At 45.0% G+C, this 18,282-nt stretch overlaps 1 protein-coding gene across 1 annotated transcript in view; it reads right to left on the bottom strand.

The window, feature by feature from the left end:
* Positions 1-6,801: 6,801 nt before the first annotated feature.
* DDX10 (DEAD-box helicase 10) overlaps positions 6,802-18,282 on the bottom strand; it is an 867,511-nt gene continuing 856,030 nt past the window's right edge. Inside the window, exon 18 of the mRNA XM_085621530.1 lies at positions 6,802-7,525. Coding sequence (XP_085477656.1) covers positions 7,330-7,525 — 196 coding nt within the window. The 3' untranslated portion in view covers positions 6,802-7,329. The remainder of the gene's footprint in view (positions 7,526-18,282) is intronic.

Genomic DNA, 18,282 nt, shown 5'->3' with positions numbered 1-18,282 from the left:
TTGTTTTTCAACCCCCTCTCAGAGTGCGAGAGAGAAAATGGCGGCCGCAACTTCCTGGTTTCGACCGATTCGAATGTTTACTAAGATCTAACAGCCAATCAGATTCGCGCTCGCGCACGGCACCGTACGCGTACGGTAAGCTTACCGTAAGCGCACCGTAAGCTGCCACAGATATATATATTGATTTAAATGCTATTTTCTCAGGAACTACTGAACAGATTTACACCAGACCTACAAAAGGCACTTCCTTGACCTGAGGACTACCTCTCTGCCAAATTTCAAGTAGCTCTGTTCAGCCGTTCGGGCTGTAGCTGTGTCTAAAGGTCCTATGGAAAAATGCATGGGAGAAACGCGTTTTGGGACCCCCCTTTTTTCTCAGCCCCCGCTTGACGAATCCCCCCGAGACTTTCAGGATAGGAGCGGAGCGTAGCGCCCCACCTATTTTGAAAATTTCGCGAGGATTCGTCGACTGGCGCCAAAGTTATTCCAAATAGAATGTTGCGGTTTTCCTATGGAAACGGGGTCCTAACTATAACTACCTACTGGCGACCGCCAGTAGGTAATAAACATACATATATATAAATGAATATGCATATATATATATATATGTGCATATGTGTGCGCGTAGAGAGTAGTAGAGAGTGAGTAGTAGAGAGTAATAGAGTGAGTAGTAGAGAGTGAGTAGTAGAGTGAGTAGAGAGTAGAGTAGTAGAGTAATAGAAAGCAGTAGAGAGTAATAGAGAGTGAGTAGAGTAGTAGAGAGTAAGTAGTAGAGTGTGAGTAGTGAGTAGAGTAGTAGAGAGCGAGTAGTAGAGTGAGTAGTAGAGTAGTATAGAGTAGAGTAGTAGAGAGTAGTAGAGTAGAGTGTGAGTAGAGAGTAGTAGAGTGAGTAGTAGAGAGTGAGTAGAGTGAGAAGTAGAGTACAGTGAGTAGTAGAGTGAGCAGTAGAGAGTGAGTCGAGAGTAGTAGCGTATTAGAGAGTGAGTAGTAGAGAGTGAGTAGTAGAGTGAGTAGAGAGTGAGTAGTAGAGAGTGAGTAGAGTAGTAGAGAGTGGTAGAGTGAGTAGTAGAGCATAGTAGAGTGAGTAGTAGAGAGTGAGTGGTAGAGAGTAGAATGGTAGAGAGTACAGTAGTAGAGAGTGAGTAGCAGAGTGAGTAGTAGATGGTAGTAGAGGGAGTAGCAGCGTAGTAGAATGAGTAGTAGAGTAGTACAGTGAGTAGAGTAGTAGCGAGTAGTAGAGTGAGTAGTAGAGTGTGAGTAGTAGAGAGTAGCAGAGAGTGAGTAGCAGAGTGAGTAGTAGAGAGTGAGTAGTAGAGAGTGGTAGAGTAGTAGACAGTGAGTAGTAGAGAGTGAGTAGTAGAGTGCGTAGTAGAGTTAGTAGAGAGTAGAGTAGTAGAGAGTGAGTAGTAGAGAGTAGTAGTAGAGTAGTAGAGTGTGAGTAGTAGAGAGTGAATAGTAGAGAGTGAATAGTAGAGAGTGAATAGTAGAGAGTGAATAGTAGAGTGAATAGTAGAGTGAGTATTTGAGTGTGAGTAGTAGAGAGTGAGCAGTAGAGAGGAGTAGAGAGGGAATAGAAGAGAGTAGTAGAGTGAGTAGTAGAGAGTAGAGTTGTAGTAGAGAGTAGAGTATTAGAGTGAGTAGTAGAGTGTGAGTAGTAGAGTAGCAGAGAGTGAGTAGTAGAGAGTAGTAGAGTGAGTAGTAGAGTGAGTAGCATGAGTAGTAGAGTAGTAGAGAGCGAGTAGTAGAGAGTGAGTAGTAGAGAGTAGAGTAGTAGTGTGAGTACTAGAGAGTGAGTAGTAGTGTGAGTACTAGAGTGTGAGTAGTAGAGTGAGTAGAGTAGTAGAGTGAGTAGTAGAGAGTAGCAGAGTGAGTAGTAGAGTGAGTAGTAGAGAGTAGTAGAGAGTGAGTAGTAGAGTAGTAGAGAGTTAGTAGTAGAGTGAGTAGAGTACTAGAGAGTAGTAATAGAGAGTAGCAGAGTGAGTAGTAGAGTGAGTAGTAGAGAGTAGAGTAGTAGAGAGTGAGTAGAGTAGTAGAGAGTGAGTAGAGTAGTAGGGAGTGGGTAGTAGAGAGTGAGTAGTACAGAGTAGTAGAGAGTAGTAGAGTGAGTAGTAGATAATGAGTAGAGTAGTAGAGAGTAATAGAGTGGGTAGTAGAGAGTGAGTAGTAGAGATTAGTAGAGAGATTAGTAGAGTGAGTCGTAGAGAGTGAGTAGTAGAGAGTGAGTAGTAGAGAGTAGAGTAGTAGATAGTGAGTAGTAGAGTGTGAGTAGTAGATAGAGAGTGAGTAGTAGAGAGAGAGTAGGAGAGAGTAGTAGAGAGAGTAGAGTAGTAGAGAGTGAGTAGTAGAGAGTAGTAGAGTGTGAGTAGTAGAGTGTGAGTAGTAGAGAGTGAGTATGAGTAGTAGAGAGTAATAGAGTGGGTAGTAGAGAGTGAGTAGTAGAGAGTAGAGAGTGAGTACTTTCACAGTCATCAAACCCCGGCAAGCTGCGTACTGAAAGCAGCCTTTTTAACAACAAAAACACACAAAAATGCTCACCAAGTTACACGGCGCGCGTTTCAACAAAATAAATATAAACTCAGTGTAAGCGGTATTTTTAAGAAACGTGCCGGTTAAGAATAAATAAATAACAACCATTTTCGTTACTAGGACACCTTCCACGCTGTACAGGAAACAGCATTTTCGTTGCTAGGACACCAAAATGCAAAATGGCGTCATGCTGTCCACAGTCCCTACGGACTACGGACACGCGCATGCTGTTTGCTATCACTCAGCAGAGGTCACTGTGAGCGGGCAGGCCCTAGTATGAGCAGTGCTGAAGTGCGAACTCATAGGACGGGGAAGGTGTTACTGGGGCAGGACCTGCTCTGGCCGGTTTGAGTCGGTTCTCTTGCATCTTGTATCTGGAGGGGAGGGGTATTAGAGGTATCACCCCAGGAGGGCCTCAGGCCGTGAGAGGAGAAAGGAAGAGACTGATTTCGAACAGCAGCAGTGAGCTGCTCCTTTCCACAGTCCTCTAAAAGTTATCTTCTCCAGTCCAGTCACTCCTCGAAAGCGAGGAAGACGACTAACCCCCCTCAACCCTACATTAAAAAGCACGACTAAAACAGCCCGAGTATACAGCCAGGAACTGACCCCTACAAGCTTAGAGTGACAGCCACCCCTTCACGAAAACAAACCCAAGAGTGATCCCTCGCCCCCCAGGGGTGCACCCCGGAAGCCGGACACTTTTGCTACAGAAACTCCGACTCTGTTTCTTTATTTAGGAGTGAGGATGCTGCTCTTTGATAGGAGCCTACAGTAGACCAACCTACCATTCAAGAAGTGTCTGGGTGAGACTGAAAGGGGGAAGGGTATGCGCAAACATGTGTGTTGTGATTGTCACGCTCCCCTCCACATCACATGTTCCACAGGTAATGCTTTTTGCCTTCTGTACCTCGCCCACTAGCACCTTCACATTTGTGACGTCTTCCTCCTGTCACCAGAGCCCCCGGTAGAAGACGTTTGTCTGCCTCTCTCCATTAAAGTCCAGAGAACATTTCGCAAAGTATAGGTTTTAAAACATACGTGTTTTTATGTTTCATTTGCGGTGCATATAATTTTAGCCATAGGACAGGCAGCTGATCACTGACTGAGCGCTAAGCGCCACTTATAGAATAATGCTCATTTTTGAGTCTGTGAGAGAGTCCAGAGGCGCACCACTATCTGAGACTGAAACTTTCCTTGCGAGGCAAGCCGCAGCAATTGCGTTTTACAGCTGGGCCGCCTGACTCCTTAGAGTTCTCCTGGCCGCAAAGACGTCGACTCCATCGACAGACGTGCTGCATTTATGCTCAGCAGCAGGCAGCTGCACAGTGCGTGCTCTGTGCTGCACGATCCCGTGGGGTTGGGTCCAGACTCCGGTGCAGGTCACGTGGATGATGGATCATTGATTTGAATTTGCCGCGCATCGGTGGTAGTAATGCCATTTCCGCAACCTGCTGCACCCAGCCTGGTTGCAACCAGACACCAAAAGGGAAACTTCAGGACAGATTAGCGGCTCGCAAAACAAACACAGCCAGAGTTGAAGGAAGCCGGCGTGTTTAAAGTGAAAGCACGCCGCCATGCGTGGGCGTGCACTGTTTAAAGTGAAAGCACGCCTCTGTCACTAAGTATTAATTACCAGTGGTCTCAGCAAGGCTCTAAAGACCTCAGCAGTGTCCCCTCTAAGTGTCTTTTCTAGAAGGCATTAGACCCTCCCCCGAACGCGCCTGGGAGAGCACAATCACACCAGACCATGGCATGCATAAATCAGTACAAGCTATGCGCTGGTTGCATTTGTTGGGTGATGTGAGCGCTGTTTGCCGAGGACTGCTGCACCCAGCCTGGTTGCAACCAGACACCAAAAGGGAAACTTCAGGACAGACTAGCGGCTCGCAGAACAAACATAGCCAGAGTTGAAGGAAGCCAGCGTGTTTAAAGTTAAAGCACGCCGCCATGCGCGCGTGCACATCTCTGGAGCCAGAGTTGAAGGAAGCCAGCGTGTTCAACAAAATGGCGTTGGACTGTCCACTGTCCTTACATGCAAGCGCATGCTGTTAGGTTTGGACAAATGGCAAGAGCAGCCATCTTTGTCCATCCCTGCGCGTGCATGTAAGGCTTTCAGAGAATCGATTGCAAAAGGTCCTCCCCATGGCGAGATTCGCCAGGCGAGACCTAAAAATCTGCATGAAAGGATCTACAGCGTGCACAAAGGTCAGCGACCTCAGGATCTAGCCTGGCAATTCCAGCTAGAGCAAAATAAGTTTGGTTCAAGAAAGAAAAATGAAAACGGCCTACCTCTGCGAGGCCCGAAAATAGAGGCCGATAGAGACCAGTTTTGAGGCCCCCTGAAAATAACTGCTGGTGCTCAGACCCGGCCCACTTAAAGCCCTGGCTACGGGTGGACATCTGTGTGCAAATAAGGACATAAACCGGCGTGTGTGTGGCATGAAGGTCCAGCTATTCATGGGTATATGTTATGGAAGGTTGTTGAAGTACTGCATGTACTATACACTATACTTAGCAGCCAGAATTAGTGGTGTAGCATAGCAGCTATGTTATCCTAACTTGATCTGCTATGTTATACAAGGGTATGGTCAATGATACATTTATATTTGGTTATGTTATGCTATGGTAACAGTCAATAACAGACAGCAGCCTTATGATATCTTGTGCATGGATGTGTCTGTTCACTTACGTTTGTACCATGCTGTTCTACTAAACTATAAACTTCTATATTATGCTGCTATTTTATGCCACGCTTTTATGATAACTGATTATATCTCACTATGCATCGTATGTGTGTGTATGTGTGCGCGTGTGAGAAAGAGAATACATTTTAAATTACTTTTGTGCTATGTTTTACTGTGCGGCTATGTTGTGTAGCTTTTTATACTGCATTACATTATGCAATGGTCTACATTGTTATATTACATTATACTATCTAACACTTCGATACCAGCCATGCCTGCCCATCCCAGGTAAGACCTCCACCCTACAGTGATAAACACTGTGCTGTATGGGCTACTGGCACTCTATTCTTCTGTGCTATGCTGCCATTGTTGCCTCCTCAGTTGGTCGTAAGGTAAGGACTCAAGGGCTAGCCTGTGCTGCTGGAAACACTCCTTTAAACGCTTCTTGCACCCAATGTCCACATTATGCGAGGCAGTTCTGACCACTGTGTATGAGGGAGACAGGGTCAGAAAGCAGCACATCCTTCTTCTCTACTGAGGCTGCCTGGACATTGATCCATGCTGGACCCCGTAAACACTAGGTACAGTAAGTATGACAGTCCTGTACTGCCACCACAGAGACTATGACATGGATACACAATATACACTCAATGACATACTTGAGGAAATACTTCTATGTCGAACACTTGTACTGTTTGGAAACACCTGAAAAGCAAACATTGTATGTGTTTTTGCTTTGATTCCTCCTTCTGCTCCACTTCCTAGCACTTTCCTGTCATCCTAACTCCCTTTTCTGGCCGACTCGCAGCTTAACTCCTACTTAAAGAAATGCCACTTCTTGTTCTCACAGAGTGTCTTTACAGGCCCCCTTCCCTCCCTTTATCCAGGCTTCTTTCCTGAGTATCCCAGCTGACCATCCCTGTTCCCAAAAAAAGGCTAAGGCCCGATTCACAAAAGTAAACTCAGACTTTTGGTCTATACTCATACCGAAAGTCTAAGTTTACTACTTTAGGTATTTACAAAGGGCATTTACAAGTAGTATTTTTACGTTCGCGCGGAGTCGCAGAGATTCCGCCCCGAGTGCGGACGCAACTATTGCGTGCACCACTTTGAGTTCAACATCCACCACTGATTAGCACTTCCTACATGCAGAGAGGAGCAGGCTGAAGCAGAGGTTTAGAGTGCGGTCCCTGCGAGCTGGTCAGGAGGATGTAGGACGGTTTATTTGATTTTGGGGAGTCTGACAGTTTTATGAATCGTATTTAGCGCTAAGGTATGGGCAGAACAGGATTCTTTTTTAGGACTTCTTGATGCAGGCATTATTGCCAGCATAAGGAAGGCTCACGAAAACCATTCTGGAATGGAGCACATCAAACAGCTCACCGGTGTTCAACTAATTATGCAGGAGCCAGGCAGAGTTTAATGTAAAAAGGCACATGATATCATTACAATGCAGAAAATGTATGAGATTCAATAGGTCAGCGGAGCCCTGGTCTCTATACATCACTGCTTGAAGATGCTGACATATAGAAAAGCGATGTATTGAAAATCTTGCTTTATCAGCAAATGACAATACAATTAACGCATCAAATGACTTCGAGACATTCAACTTTATTATTAGATAGAAGCAAGGGCATAGAAAAGTCACATTGAAAAACACAATCAGAGCAGATGCATAACTACTGTACAGAATGAAACTTTTGTGATAATCCGAAACTGTACCTTAGTGTGAAACTGCTATTTTCGTCACAATTGCAAACTCTTGAAATTAAATGTCATAATAAAAGACGAACATGATAATTTTAAAACGATAGGGGGGGGGGGGGGGGCTTATATTTTTTCTGCAGATTCTCCACGACTGGTTGAAAGCACCCGCTGTCTTGGTGTTTCCGCCCCGGCACTTCCTGCTAGATACTTGACACCAGGCAAGCATGCGCAGACAAGGGGAGAAATATCACTGCGCGCTCTCCCTGGGGGCAGCTTTGAGGCAGGTCCATTGTGTACGGCGCACATTTATCTACGTCCGCCGCTGCCCACCTGCTATTACGCCACATTGATTTTTGAAGGCTGTTGCCCTAACAGCCAAGATGACCTAGAAAAAAATGTGAAGGGGAAATAATTAGCTTCTGCCCGCGAGCAGGTGTAGCACCAGCTCCTCATCTTCGGCCAGGGAGAGGCCTGTGTCTAGCGGCGCCGCGGACTCCTCGGGGCCGCGCTTGGCCTTTTTCTTTTTAATTTTCGAAGGTGTTTCCTCTTCCGCTCGGCTGCTGCCCAGGGTTCTTTTCCGCTTCGCCTTCTTTTTCACAAGCTCGTTGCTGAAAGAGAATGGTTCACTTAGTCACACGGATAGATCAAACGAGCATCCAGCTATTAATTATGAGGTGTTAAGGCAGCCATTAATGTAAAAACATAGCACATTTAAGAAAACAATGAAGCAGGCGACACAATGGAACTGAATCAGCTCACTTTCAAAGCTGTGGTTGTGCAGGTACATCAGAGCATTTATTGATTACAGTGTACACGAAAATCAATATTGATTGTATTCAACTCTGATCCTCTTTTCACGGGTACAAAGCAGAGACGTTCTAAGGCATGGGCAAAGTGGGCTCTGGGCCAGGGCCCCAGCCTTGCAGAGGTGGCCCCTGATACAGCCAGCTGTGTTCTGTATAAAGTCTTGCCCTGATGACCTTGAAGCCGGGTCTGGTGGCTTTGTGGACTAAAGCAGCCACTGCAGGGGCCTGTGTTCGACCTCATGGTCACAGGTTCAAATCCCAGCGGGTCCACTCAGTCTTTCATCCATCTGAGGTCGATAAAATGAGTACCATTGAGTTGGGTAACAATAAACATCTGTTATTCAGCACTGGGACACCTACGGGTAATTGTGCGCTTTACAAATACACCTATTATGTTATGTTAAACTGACCATTTTCCTTTAATTTATATTTAAAGTGGTTGATGTATAAAAATGTATTACAGACATTTTGCAGCAAAATGTGTTTGTTTCATGCAACCTCCGTAAAACAGTTTTTTAGATCAAAACAGGACGTCTGCTATTAAAAGCGGTGGAAAAAAAAATGCACTTGCTTGCATGCTAGCCGCTGCGTATTGGTCTTTACCTGCTTCCAGGAGTCTAGGAACAGGAAGCACTCAGGCTTCCAGACACCCCTAGCCAATCACAACGCTGCTGCTAGCAGCGCCGTGATTGGTCTGAGCACAATGGTTTGGCGCTCAGATGGAGACTGGGAGCCTGGGCATGTTCTCCACCCAGGCTGTGCATTACAGCCCAGTGGAGAACATGCCAAGTGCGCACAATGGTTTGGCCGGCCCAAGACGGCCAGCCAAACCATCATGCGCACTTAAGAGACAGATCACCCCTCCTCCCCCTGCTCCTCTGAGACAGCACGCTCCGCCCCTAACCAGCTGAGTATAGGATGTCATAGAGATTATTTGCAGTAATATTAGTGAACTGGTGCTGTGTTACAATATTGAACACACAGGTCACTATCCATGAATATTTGATGTAAATACTTTAAGAATCTGGACAAGTGTGACTGCACTGACAGTGACCTGGCCAAAGAGGGCATGGAAGAGCTGAAACTGGATCAAAAATTCAAAGCTGTTCCGAACAGGGGCTCCAAAAACCCCTAACTGCTGGACTGCTGGGCCTTCTCCCCTACTCCCAGTCCAAGTCAAAATTGTGTCCTTTTTCCAACATCCTGAGGATTCTAAAGGTACCTAGGGTTTGTGGATTCCCCTGGAGGAACCGAGAAAATAAGAAAAATAAAGATACATTTGGACTTTTTAGGGCAAAATACAAGAAAAGTGCTCCGGATAGTAGTGTCTGTTTTTTATTTTTCCTAAAAAAATGCATCAATTAACTGTTTGTTGTGCTGAAGTCACCATCTTCCAGCAACATGCAGAGCCGAATAAAAAAATACAGACTTTTTTTTAACACAGATTTGGCATTTTTCAAAGAGGTTGTCCATTTTTCGCGCTCTCAGCCTACTTCTAGTTTGTGGTGGAAATCAGTGTGAAACCCATGGGTATTCAGCAAAGGGTCATAAGTGTAGATTATTCCTCACGGTTTTCCCAAAGAAACTAACTGCTGAAATAAATAAATATTGAAAACGAGTAAGGAAAAACTGCCATTTGTCACAACATTTTCATCCATAACTTTTTGACGTAGTGGCCGATTTACAAAAGCAAAATATCGTTAGGTCCGCTAGACCCTTTTAGATTCTTATTGCACACTCTTGGTCCAAACAGGGTGGCATGCGTTTGTTTAGGGAATAACTATAAGAGAAGCCCGAAGCCCAATGTTAATGCCAAAGATACCCTGGAGGGCTTTCACATCGCAGCTAACTCTGTCACACTAGGTGGAGTTCCACAAGCACCAGAGTGAGTTAGGTCGCACCGTTCACACAGATTTTTAGCACCAGTTGTTTGGCCAGCGTTAGAAAATCAGCGCGAATGGCACCATGTGGAGTGCTGCTTCTTTCTGCCGCTCAAATAGATTTTCTACTCGAGCGGTAGCTTCCTCAATGCAAACAGATGGTTTCTGAACGCAAGCGGTCACGACCGCCCGCTTTGAGAAATCTCGCTGGGAGGTGGTCTAGCGTTGGATTTTCCTCGCACACCAACTTAACAGTGGCGAGTGAGGAAGAAACTCTGCTCAGTGAGTTTTTCTGAACTCTGCCCGCTCCGCGGAGTGTGGAAAACTTTGCAAACACTGCAAACGGAGCAGGGTTCACCGGCAGGCCTACTATATAGGACTTCCACATCACAGCTATATTTGGCAATGGAGGTTGCAAGTTTGTGTTTTAAACTGAGGGTGTGAAGTAGCAGCAGGTTGTGATGGTTCTTGGAAACTATCCTGGGATCTTACTGAACTATGGAGTGTCAGGGAGTAATCCCAACATTTCTTGAAGAATTGACTATAGAAGAAGATTCAATTGGGTCATTGAGAATACCCCTTTCTTTTGATGGGCTGATGTCCTGTATTCCAGTCGCTTCACCATTGGCAGGAGTATGCTGTTCTGAGACACCCTGCAGATCATCTGCCTTGGAGCGAGCCTTTAACCAAGAGGAGCTGTTACTTTAAAGGGGGGAGGCCGATTGTTGCACAATACAAGGAAATCAGCACACTGAGAACAGTTCTACCTGCTTTGTGCGGGGGAAGTTTTTGTGGGGAAATGTGACCGAATCCCTCCCCGGAGGCATCCGGTGGACTGAAGTGACCTCCATGGTGGAAGGATTATAGTGAAGCGATCTTGTCATACTTAGTGGGGCCCCATAAACACTGATCCACAGTGAGGAAGGTCTTACTCGACCTACTGAAAGAATGTGTTGCTTGAAGGATTTACTGATGACCCAATCCAAGGGATTCCAAGTGCTCAACTAAGATTTCATTACTTTACCCTTTCTCCTACCCAGCACCCTGCTAGAAAAGCTACCTGTGGTTCCATTTTTTTTATACCTGTGTACTAACCTTTCATTTATCACCCTGAAAGATTTCATAGCGCCAAGATACTTGTCAGGAGAATGTCGCGCTTTATCAATTGTGCGTAATATCCATAACTTCAGTTTACCCTTTAGGACCCAGATTGCACCACCCACGTGCTTTACCACATTCCTGGGACTTTCCTTCAATCCTACCTGATACGAGTGCCCTTATCCTAATTAGTACCCAACTCCTTTAGCCACCCCGACATTTAGTGTTAGCCCCCTTCCGTAAGTCTGGCAGGCGAACCACCCCCCAGATGGAGCACAACATACTTTCCTTTTTCAGTGAGGAGGGGCCATGTTGGGGCTAGCACCCAGAATCAAACCTAGATGACTGCTTACTATGTTGTGGGAACACCCCCTTTGCTTTCTGAAAAGCTATTGTTTGAGTAGTACTGTCTGTGTTACAAAAAAACCCACAGCAAGCTGCACAAAACAACGGAGGTATTTAAGAGCTGAAAAAGTAATACCCTTATATAAGTTTAAAAGGCACAATTTTACTCTACTCCACTTTCTCTTGGATTGCACAATAAAAGACCCAGAAACAATCCTTTCAAAGTCAAAAATGAAACAGGCGATCTGTTAAACTGGATGGGAAATCAAAATTAAATTTAAGAAATATGTACAAAATGGGCACTCATCAACTACCTGAAAGCATGAACTGTGCATTTAGGAGAAGCGGTAAAGCTGATCCACGTCTACTTAAAATATTCACACTGCTGTGAGAAAGAAGTACTGTTTGACATGAATGAAAGGGGTCATGACGCTGGAACAGTATTAACCGCCAGAAGGACATATCTTCCCATTAACGTCAATCAAAATCAGCCCAAAATTGTTTAATAATGTCATAGACCTTCGTTGTGAAAGGAAAAAGGAGCTCACTCTGTTCCAACAGCACCCTGGAGGGGAGGGAGCTTCGAAGTAATGGATATTTCAGTTAAAGAAGTCTGGATCTGACACAGCTACAAATGGGCATGAAATGGAAAATTAAATTTAAAAAAATGAAAAGTTGCGTACTCTGTAGATTGATTTTCCACTTTAGTGAAAATATCAGATTTTTGAATTTACAGTACCACGATTTTTTCCCTTCAAAATGGGATACTTCGCTCAAGCAGCCAATGCAATAATAATCACAAACTTAAGTAAATAAAGTCCATGCTTAATTTCAGCCGGTGGCTGCAAGTGGGGCCCATCGGCACTCTTTTTGGGGACTGGTACTTATATTTAATCACCAGTCTTTGAGACAGACAAATATGGAGAAAGGGAGCTAAGGGAGAAACGAGAAGGGAGACAGAAAAACGTTGACATGCAAAAGCGAGGATGAAAAGGAACAGGCAACAGATAGGGGGCAGGGAGAGTACGAGGCGGGAGAGAGAAGCATGAGGTAAAATCAACATTATGGTATTTCTCAGCCCTGACATTTGGGCAGCGGCGCCGAGTGCTTCAGACAGAATTTTGGTCCTGGTACTGATTCTTTTAAAATGTAAGAAATGAAAAGTTTTTTCTTTTGACAGTGTTCGAAAATATTTTTTATTAACCAACAAACGTTCTTGTCATCAAGAGCAGATTTTTGTATGCTTTGCAACAATGCCTGTTTCGGTACCACTGCCGTGTCTCAAAGGTGACATGGGCCCTAATGCGAGTAAGGTCCCCAACTTCCTTTGGGGTGCAGTGGGCCTCTCAAACTCTGGGCCCCGGTACCACTGCACTATTGATAGGGAAGCCCATGATTATTTTTGCAATAAGGGAAAATTCAATTATTGGAATGTGCTACATAAATAATCAATACTATAGTTTGTACATCTTTCACACCTCAAACTTTACATTTGTGGGGCTGCTTTGTGGATTGAAAAGGCACTAACTTTCAAGCTCTTCAGACCTTGGTGCAGCGCTCACAAACACAAGCCACCAAATTCAAAGGGAGAACTGAGCCATGCATCTGGCTAGGCCCGTGGAGCCAAACAACGAGCCCATCCTTCACAACCTCACCATGTCTGCTACTTTCACTTTCGAGTTCGGTATTCAATAAAAACTCCAACTTCCATGGTGAAAAACCCACATTCGTGTTTAAACAGTATTACAGCAGCTCACTTTTGTTATTCAGTTTGCCGCTTGTTTTTCTTTTACCGAGCAGCATAATGGAGAAAGGAGAGAGGGCAGTGGCCTGGCTCGTTTTTCCATTGGGCCTCACAGAGGAACCCGAGCCACATCCCAAACCAGAGCCATTCCACTAGCCGGAGCCTACCTTGGCTCGCCCACCTCTATGCACTACTATCCAGCAGACACATACGCCTAGAGCCACTGATGGTGTACCAGGGCACGAGCGAAACCACGCAGACTGCGGTAAGTCTGTTGTAAGGCATGGTTGGCACTGCCCACCTCTAACCAAGCATGCGTGCTACAGTTGGTATTCAATCTACAAGGCAGGCATGTCCTGAAATCAACCAGACTGCACAATTTTGCTCCGACTTACAAAAATCGTAAAAGGTTGGAGTGCCGATGAGAACATTAGTAGCAGAGATAAGCTGTACTAAAGACAAACCGGACCATTGTAATATAGGACTAAAAGGCTCGCACCTGATTTCAGCAGCACCAACACTACCAATTTTCTGCAGGCCATGAATGAGGGCACCTTGAAATCTTATCCGTAGGAAACACTTTGGAAGTGTTGGAATGGGTGAATATGATGTCAATGCAGACCAAGATATGTGCAGGCCTGATAACGGCAATACCAATAAAGGCAATATCAATGTATGCCATAACCTGTGCCCACATGAACATGCCAATAACTCAGTGCTTAATTTGTAAAATATGAAGTGCAGGTGCTCAAATTTTTTTGGGGAGGCCACACCTACTTTTCTTCGGCTCCACCCAATTTGTCCACTGGCTCCACCCACTTTGTTAGCTCCTCCCACATCTTCAACTGGCACTGCTGTAAGTCAGATGTAATACTCAATCGATCTGAATTTCAGCAAGGGAGCCTTCCTCATAGTAAGGTTTTGAGAGGAGGTTCCCCTGCCCTGTGAACATTTTGAAAAAGATTAAACCAAAAGTGCATTTAATGCAAGATTAAGTAAAGCATGTGAAATGTAAGCAGAAAAAACATGGTTACCTTAACGATCTCTCACTCACTATTCAGAAATCAGCAAGCGGTTTTACCTGAAAACTTAAGAAGATGACTACAGGGCCCTGAAGGGAACCGTTTCACTGTCCATTGCTTATATCCTTGCAAAACATGAGCAGTATGGTTTAAAAAGACCACATCCATAAACACAGAGCCATTGTACACATTTTGTTTTCCAAAACACCCATCAACCAGGTATTGCAGTACCTCCAGGAATGGTGCACTTTCCCACCTGGGGACAACAATGCTGTTCACAGAAAGACGAAAAAACAAAAGTAGCGCTTCAATGCAAGTCTGTAAAGTGAGGCTAAAGTTTTTGGATGTGAATAAAACCAATCTGGCCATTTTGCAACCCTCGGTCTTGCTTTATTTAGTTATGTATTTATTTTTCATATTTAAAACCTTTTATTTCTCTCCCTCCCGGGGCTGCACTTTGGAATAGAAAATTGTCAGAAAAAGGGCATTTCCCACAAGAGTGTTTTTCTTTTTTGGATCCATTTCACAGGGAAGCAACTAAATGAAAGAATGAAAAAAATGTTGTGAACCGTGTTTTCAAGTCACGGTTTTCAGTAAGTGAGGAGCAAGACAGAAAGAGAGGGAATATTAGGAAGGGGGGGGGGCAGCTGCCAGCAAAGAGGACATTGTCCATGTCTTCTCAGGGCAGTAATGAAGAGACCGAGTCCTTTTCCTTCTCTGCCCTCCCCGAACGTCCACGAAAGCAAGCTGAGCCTTATCTGAAGGCCTTTACTATTTCTGCCGTCCTGGGACACAGTTTTCAAAAGAAAAAGTAGGGGAACAGAATCCTTTTAATAAAAGAAGTAGGGGCACACCGTGCCCTTCCGATCCCGCCCACTTCGACCACTGTGTGGAAGCCATCAACAAGCATAAAAAGTTCTGCAAAGCAAATAAGGCACCCGGCTGGAAGCACTCTTCTCCCCCCACCAAAGCCCAAAATAGGGCTGCATGAAGTTCCAACATCTATAAATATAGGTAAGCTGAGTATGAACTCTTCCTCGTGAGAACACTTCCCTCCATCCACCAACTTTCATGATTCCATGGATCAGACTGCAACCTGCACACTTTAACAAAGTGCTATCCTATGGGATACGGAGCTGCTCATCCGAAGTTACTAGATTTTAGCTGCAGGATTGCAGATCTCCATTTTACAGCACAGAGTTCACAGTCTTGGAGTGATCAGACACATGCTGAGAACATTTGGCTATGGTGTTGAATCCTTTTACCAGTTTATGTTTGACCCTTTTTAAGTCATTGCATCATGTTTCAGGAGTGTTCACAATCATTTAGTATACAGGCCAAGTGAGAGACCACCAGAAAGTGAAACCAAACTGCATATTGTGGGGAACGGCCCGAGAAGTGAAGAGTCAAGACAGAGTGCAGTCTTAAGCAACCAATGTCAACACTATTTTGGGAAGTACTTTATAAACATGGCAAAAAAATGTAAGTCACAAAAGTAGATCAGGCGTTTGGATAGCATCAGATATTTTTCAGTGTAAAATGCTTTATGGTAACAATGGAGACTGTTAACTAAATTGTAACTAGCAACTCTACTATCATCTTGAATAAAAGCCATACAATATGTCTAATAAAACAATAAGGAAAAGCATTATTGTCAAACAATTACCCCAGCTTATATCTGAAATTTGGTAAAAATCTAAAAGAATCTCAAAATATAGCAACACCATAAGAACATTCAGGTGAGGCCTGAATTTCGACCAGGTGTAGGCTGCTACTGAGAGATAACCTCAAGCTATTCCGATCCTACTGGATAAGGCAAAAGCTTCTTTATGGCTCATAGCACCATGGGACATGAACAAGGACAGGTGTTTTTCCTTCACAAAACAGCATAAAGCAGGTAGTCGCTTCCATCCTTCCATTCCTTCCATTCCTCCCAGGTTGTTCCATCCCATCCCTCCCATATTCTAATAGCACACACCATCACTGTTCTCTTTGGTGTACCACTTTGAGAAATAAGCTTTTATTGGAAACACCCTAAGTCTAGGCTTTAATTACCAACAGCGTCAACTCTTTTGAGGAACTAAATATTTTAAGAATCAAGATCTCTTACAAGTGAGATAAAAGGCTTATGTTGTGCAGTGCTGTGATTTTGAACCCAATTCATCCTGCATGGCCGCGGCTGATGCGTGCCATGTTTGGACAACAAAGCAGCTGTGCGTACACGCCGAGCAGGGCCTTGGCTTTCTCTCTACTCGAGTCGTCTCTCTACATACAGTAGCGGCAGGCAGGTCCGTACTGCGGCAGGCCCCCGCCCCTCCCCTATTGAAAAATCACATTGTGCGGATTGGTATTGGTTTAGGTTAGGAACTTGAACCCTAGGACGGCCAAAGACAAAAGTGTGTGTGTCCGATCTACTGCCTACTAAGGCTCATCATAATCACCAGCAGCAGTACACACAAGCTGATGGCTGGACTTCCGGTAGGACTTCTAGCACTGCCCAGTGACCGCATTATTTCTCTCTGGGCTCCACTAGCTAGACAAGGTGGAAAACTAACAGAAGCTACTGCAGCAGAAAGCCTGGCCCTTGGAAGCTGTGGCTTGTAAGCCAGGCCTACCCATTTTTTCACCTTCTAGCTCCATTGCAAGCTGTCCCAGACGCTTCAGTGACCTTCACTTAAAAGATTAGCACTTGTGACGCCCCCCAATGCCACACCCACGAGGTAGAACGCACTACTGGGACCTATGCGGATGCCCTGGAGAAATCCTGGCTCAAGTAAACAAGCATTGGCATAGCCAATAGGTCTCTCCTTTGGGACCCTATAAGTGCTTAGCCATGCAACCGTTGATGTTGTTGCACCAAGGATATTGTGTTGCATAACTAAATACTTATAAGGTCCCAGAAGAGAGACTATTGGCTATGCGTGTTTAATTTGGGGTAGGAGGGGGTATCTTGAGGGTTGTTCAGTGGGAGTAAAGAGGCCCAGTTTTTAAGTTTTTCTTTTTACATATGACATATAGCTCCCTCAATGCTCCTCTCCCCTGCGTATATGTTGGGAGCAGGGTCAGATGATTAGGGAGGGCCATATAAAACAAAAAACTATAGAGGGGGGAAAATATGAATAACGGTGAAGTTTTTCACTTTAGGGTTACTGGCATCCAGTGGTCGAAGTGGGCGGGATCAGCAGGGCACGGCGTGCCCCTACTTCTTTCATTTAATACAGTCCGTTCCCCTACTTAATTATTTTAGATATGCGTCCCAGGACGGCCGAAATAGCCCGGCCGTTCGTGGCTGTTCAAGGACGGGTGGGCACAGAAGGAAAAGGGTTGTAGTTTCCTTCTTGCCCAGAGAAGTCAAGGACAGTGTTCACTTCTCCTGCTCCGCTGCGAGCAGTCGCCCCCCTCTCTTTCTCGTATTCTCTACCTTTTTGTCGTGCTCCAGGTCACTTGTTTAAAACCGTGACTTTTCTTTCCTCTGCCTTCCTTCATTCGTTCCGCTGCGAAATGGATCCAAAAAAAGAGGAAACACTTTTGCTGCATATGTCTTTTTCTGACATTTTTCTATGCAGCCTCGGGGGGAGAGAAAAAAAGGTTTAACATTTGAACAATAAATACATAACTAAATAAAACAAGAGAGTGGTCGCAAATTGCATTTAAGCATTAGACGACCTGCATTGTATGAGCATGTACCCCTTTTTTCGCTCTGCTTACTGTCCTCAAAACACCAACAGTTACTCAGGAGACATTTGAACTGCATTTACGTCACGAAGCACGAGCACGTTGTTACACACAATCAGAGTGACCTCTATGAGAGAGATTCCAATCTCCCTGTATGTTGACTGGCTAAATGTCCTTCTGCACTTTCCATGTGATGCGGTCCCTTTAGAGTGCTAGGTGGCCGGTAGCTCCTACACATTAAATGCCCCCGCTTCTGGGCGCCGAACACGCTGCTGGCTATGAAAGGCTCGCTGGAGGCTTGTGTGCTTGGAGAGGCTTCCCGAAGAGGACTTGTGGACAACAAAACACACACTACATTTATTTTATTTATGCGTTTTTATATAGCGCGGGCTCTACCCGAAGGTGTCAGAGCGCTTCACAATAGTAACAATAACGTTTCATGAGGAGAAAATTACAAGTGTGCATAATACAAGAGCAAACGTTACGTTACATGAGGAAAAGTGACAATTGTGCAATTAACAACAGTAAACAGGATACTGTGTCGGTGTCATAACTACTTAAGTTAACCTCAGTCTTAACCGTTTCCTGCTGTGGTGGGCTGGCCGGCAGGGACTCTGACACAGCCGGCTGTGATTAGGCCTGGTCCGAACGGGTGCAACTACTGCTGGCCTGCTGCTGCTTAATTGTACCAGACACAGTACTACTAGTAGTCTAGTACTGGCTGATCGATGCCCTCAATTCAACCGCGCCACCAAGGTCGTCGGGTCGGGCGCCATGGGCGCCGGGGCCAACTTG

This window comes from Triturus cristatus, chromosome 8 (assembly GCF_964204655.1).
Source record: "Triturus cristatus chromosome 8, aTriCri1.1, whole genome shotgun sequence".
In the NCBI taxonomy this organism is placed as follows: Eukaryota; Metazoa; Chordata; class Amphibia; order Caudata; family Salamandridae; genus Triturus; species Triturus cristatus.
The sequence above is the reverse complement of the archived record's forward strand: the minus strand, read 5'-3'. Positions and strand labels throughout refer to the sequence as shown.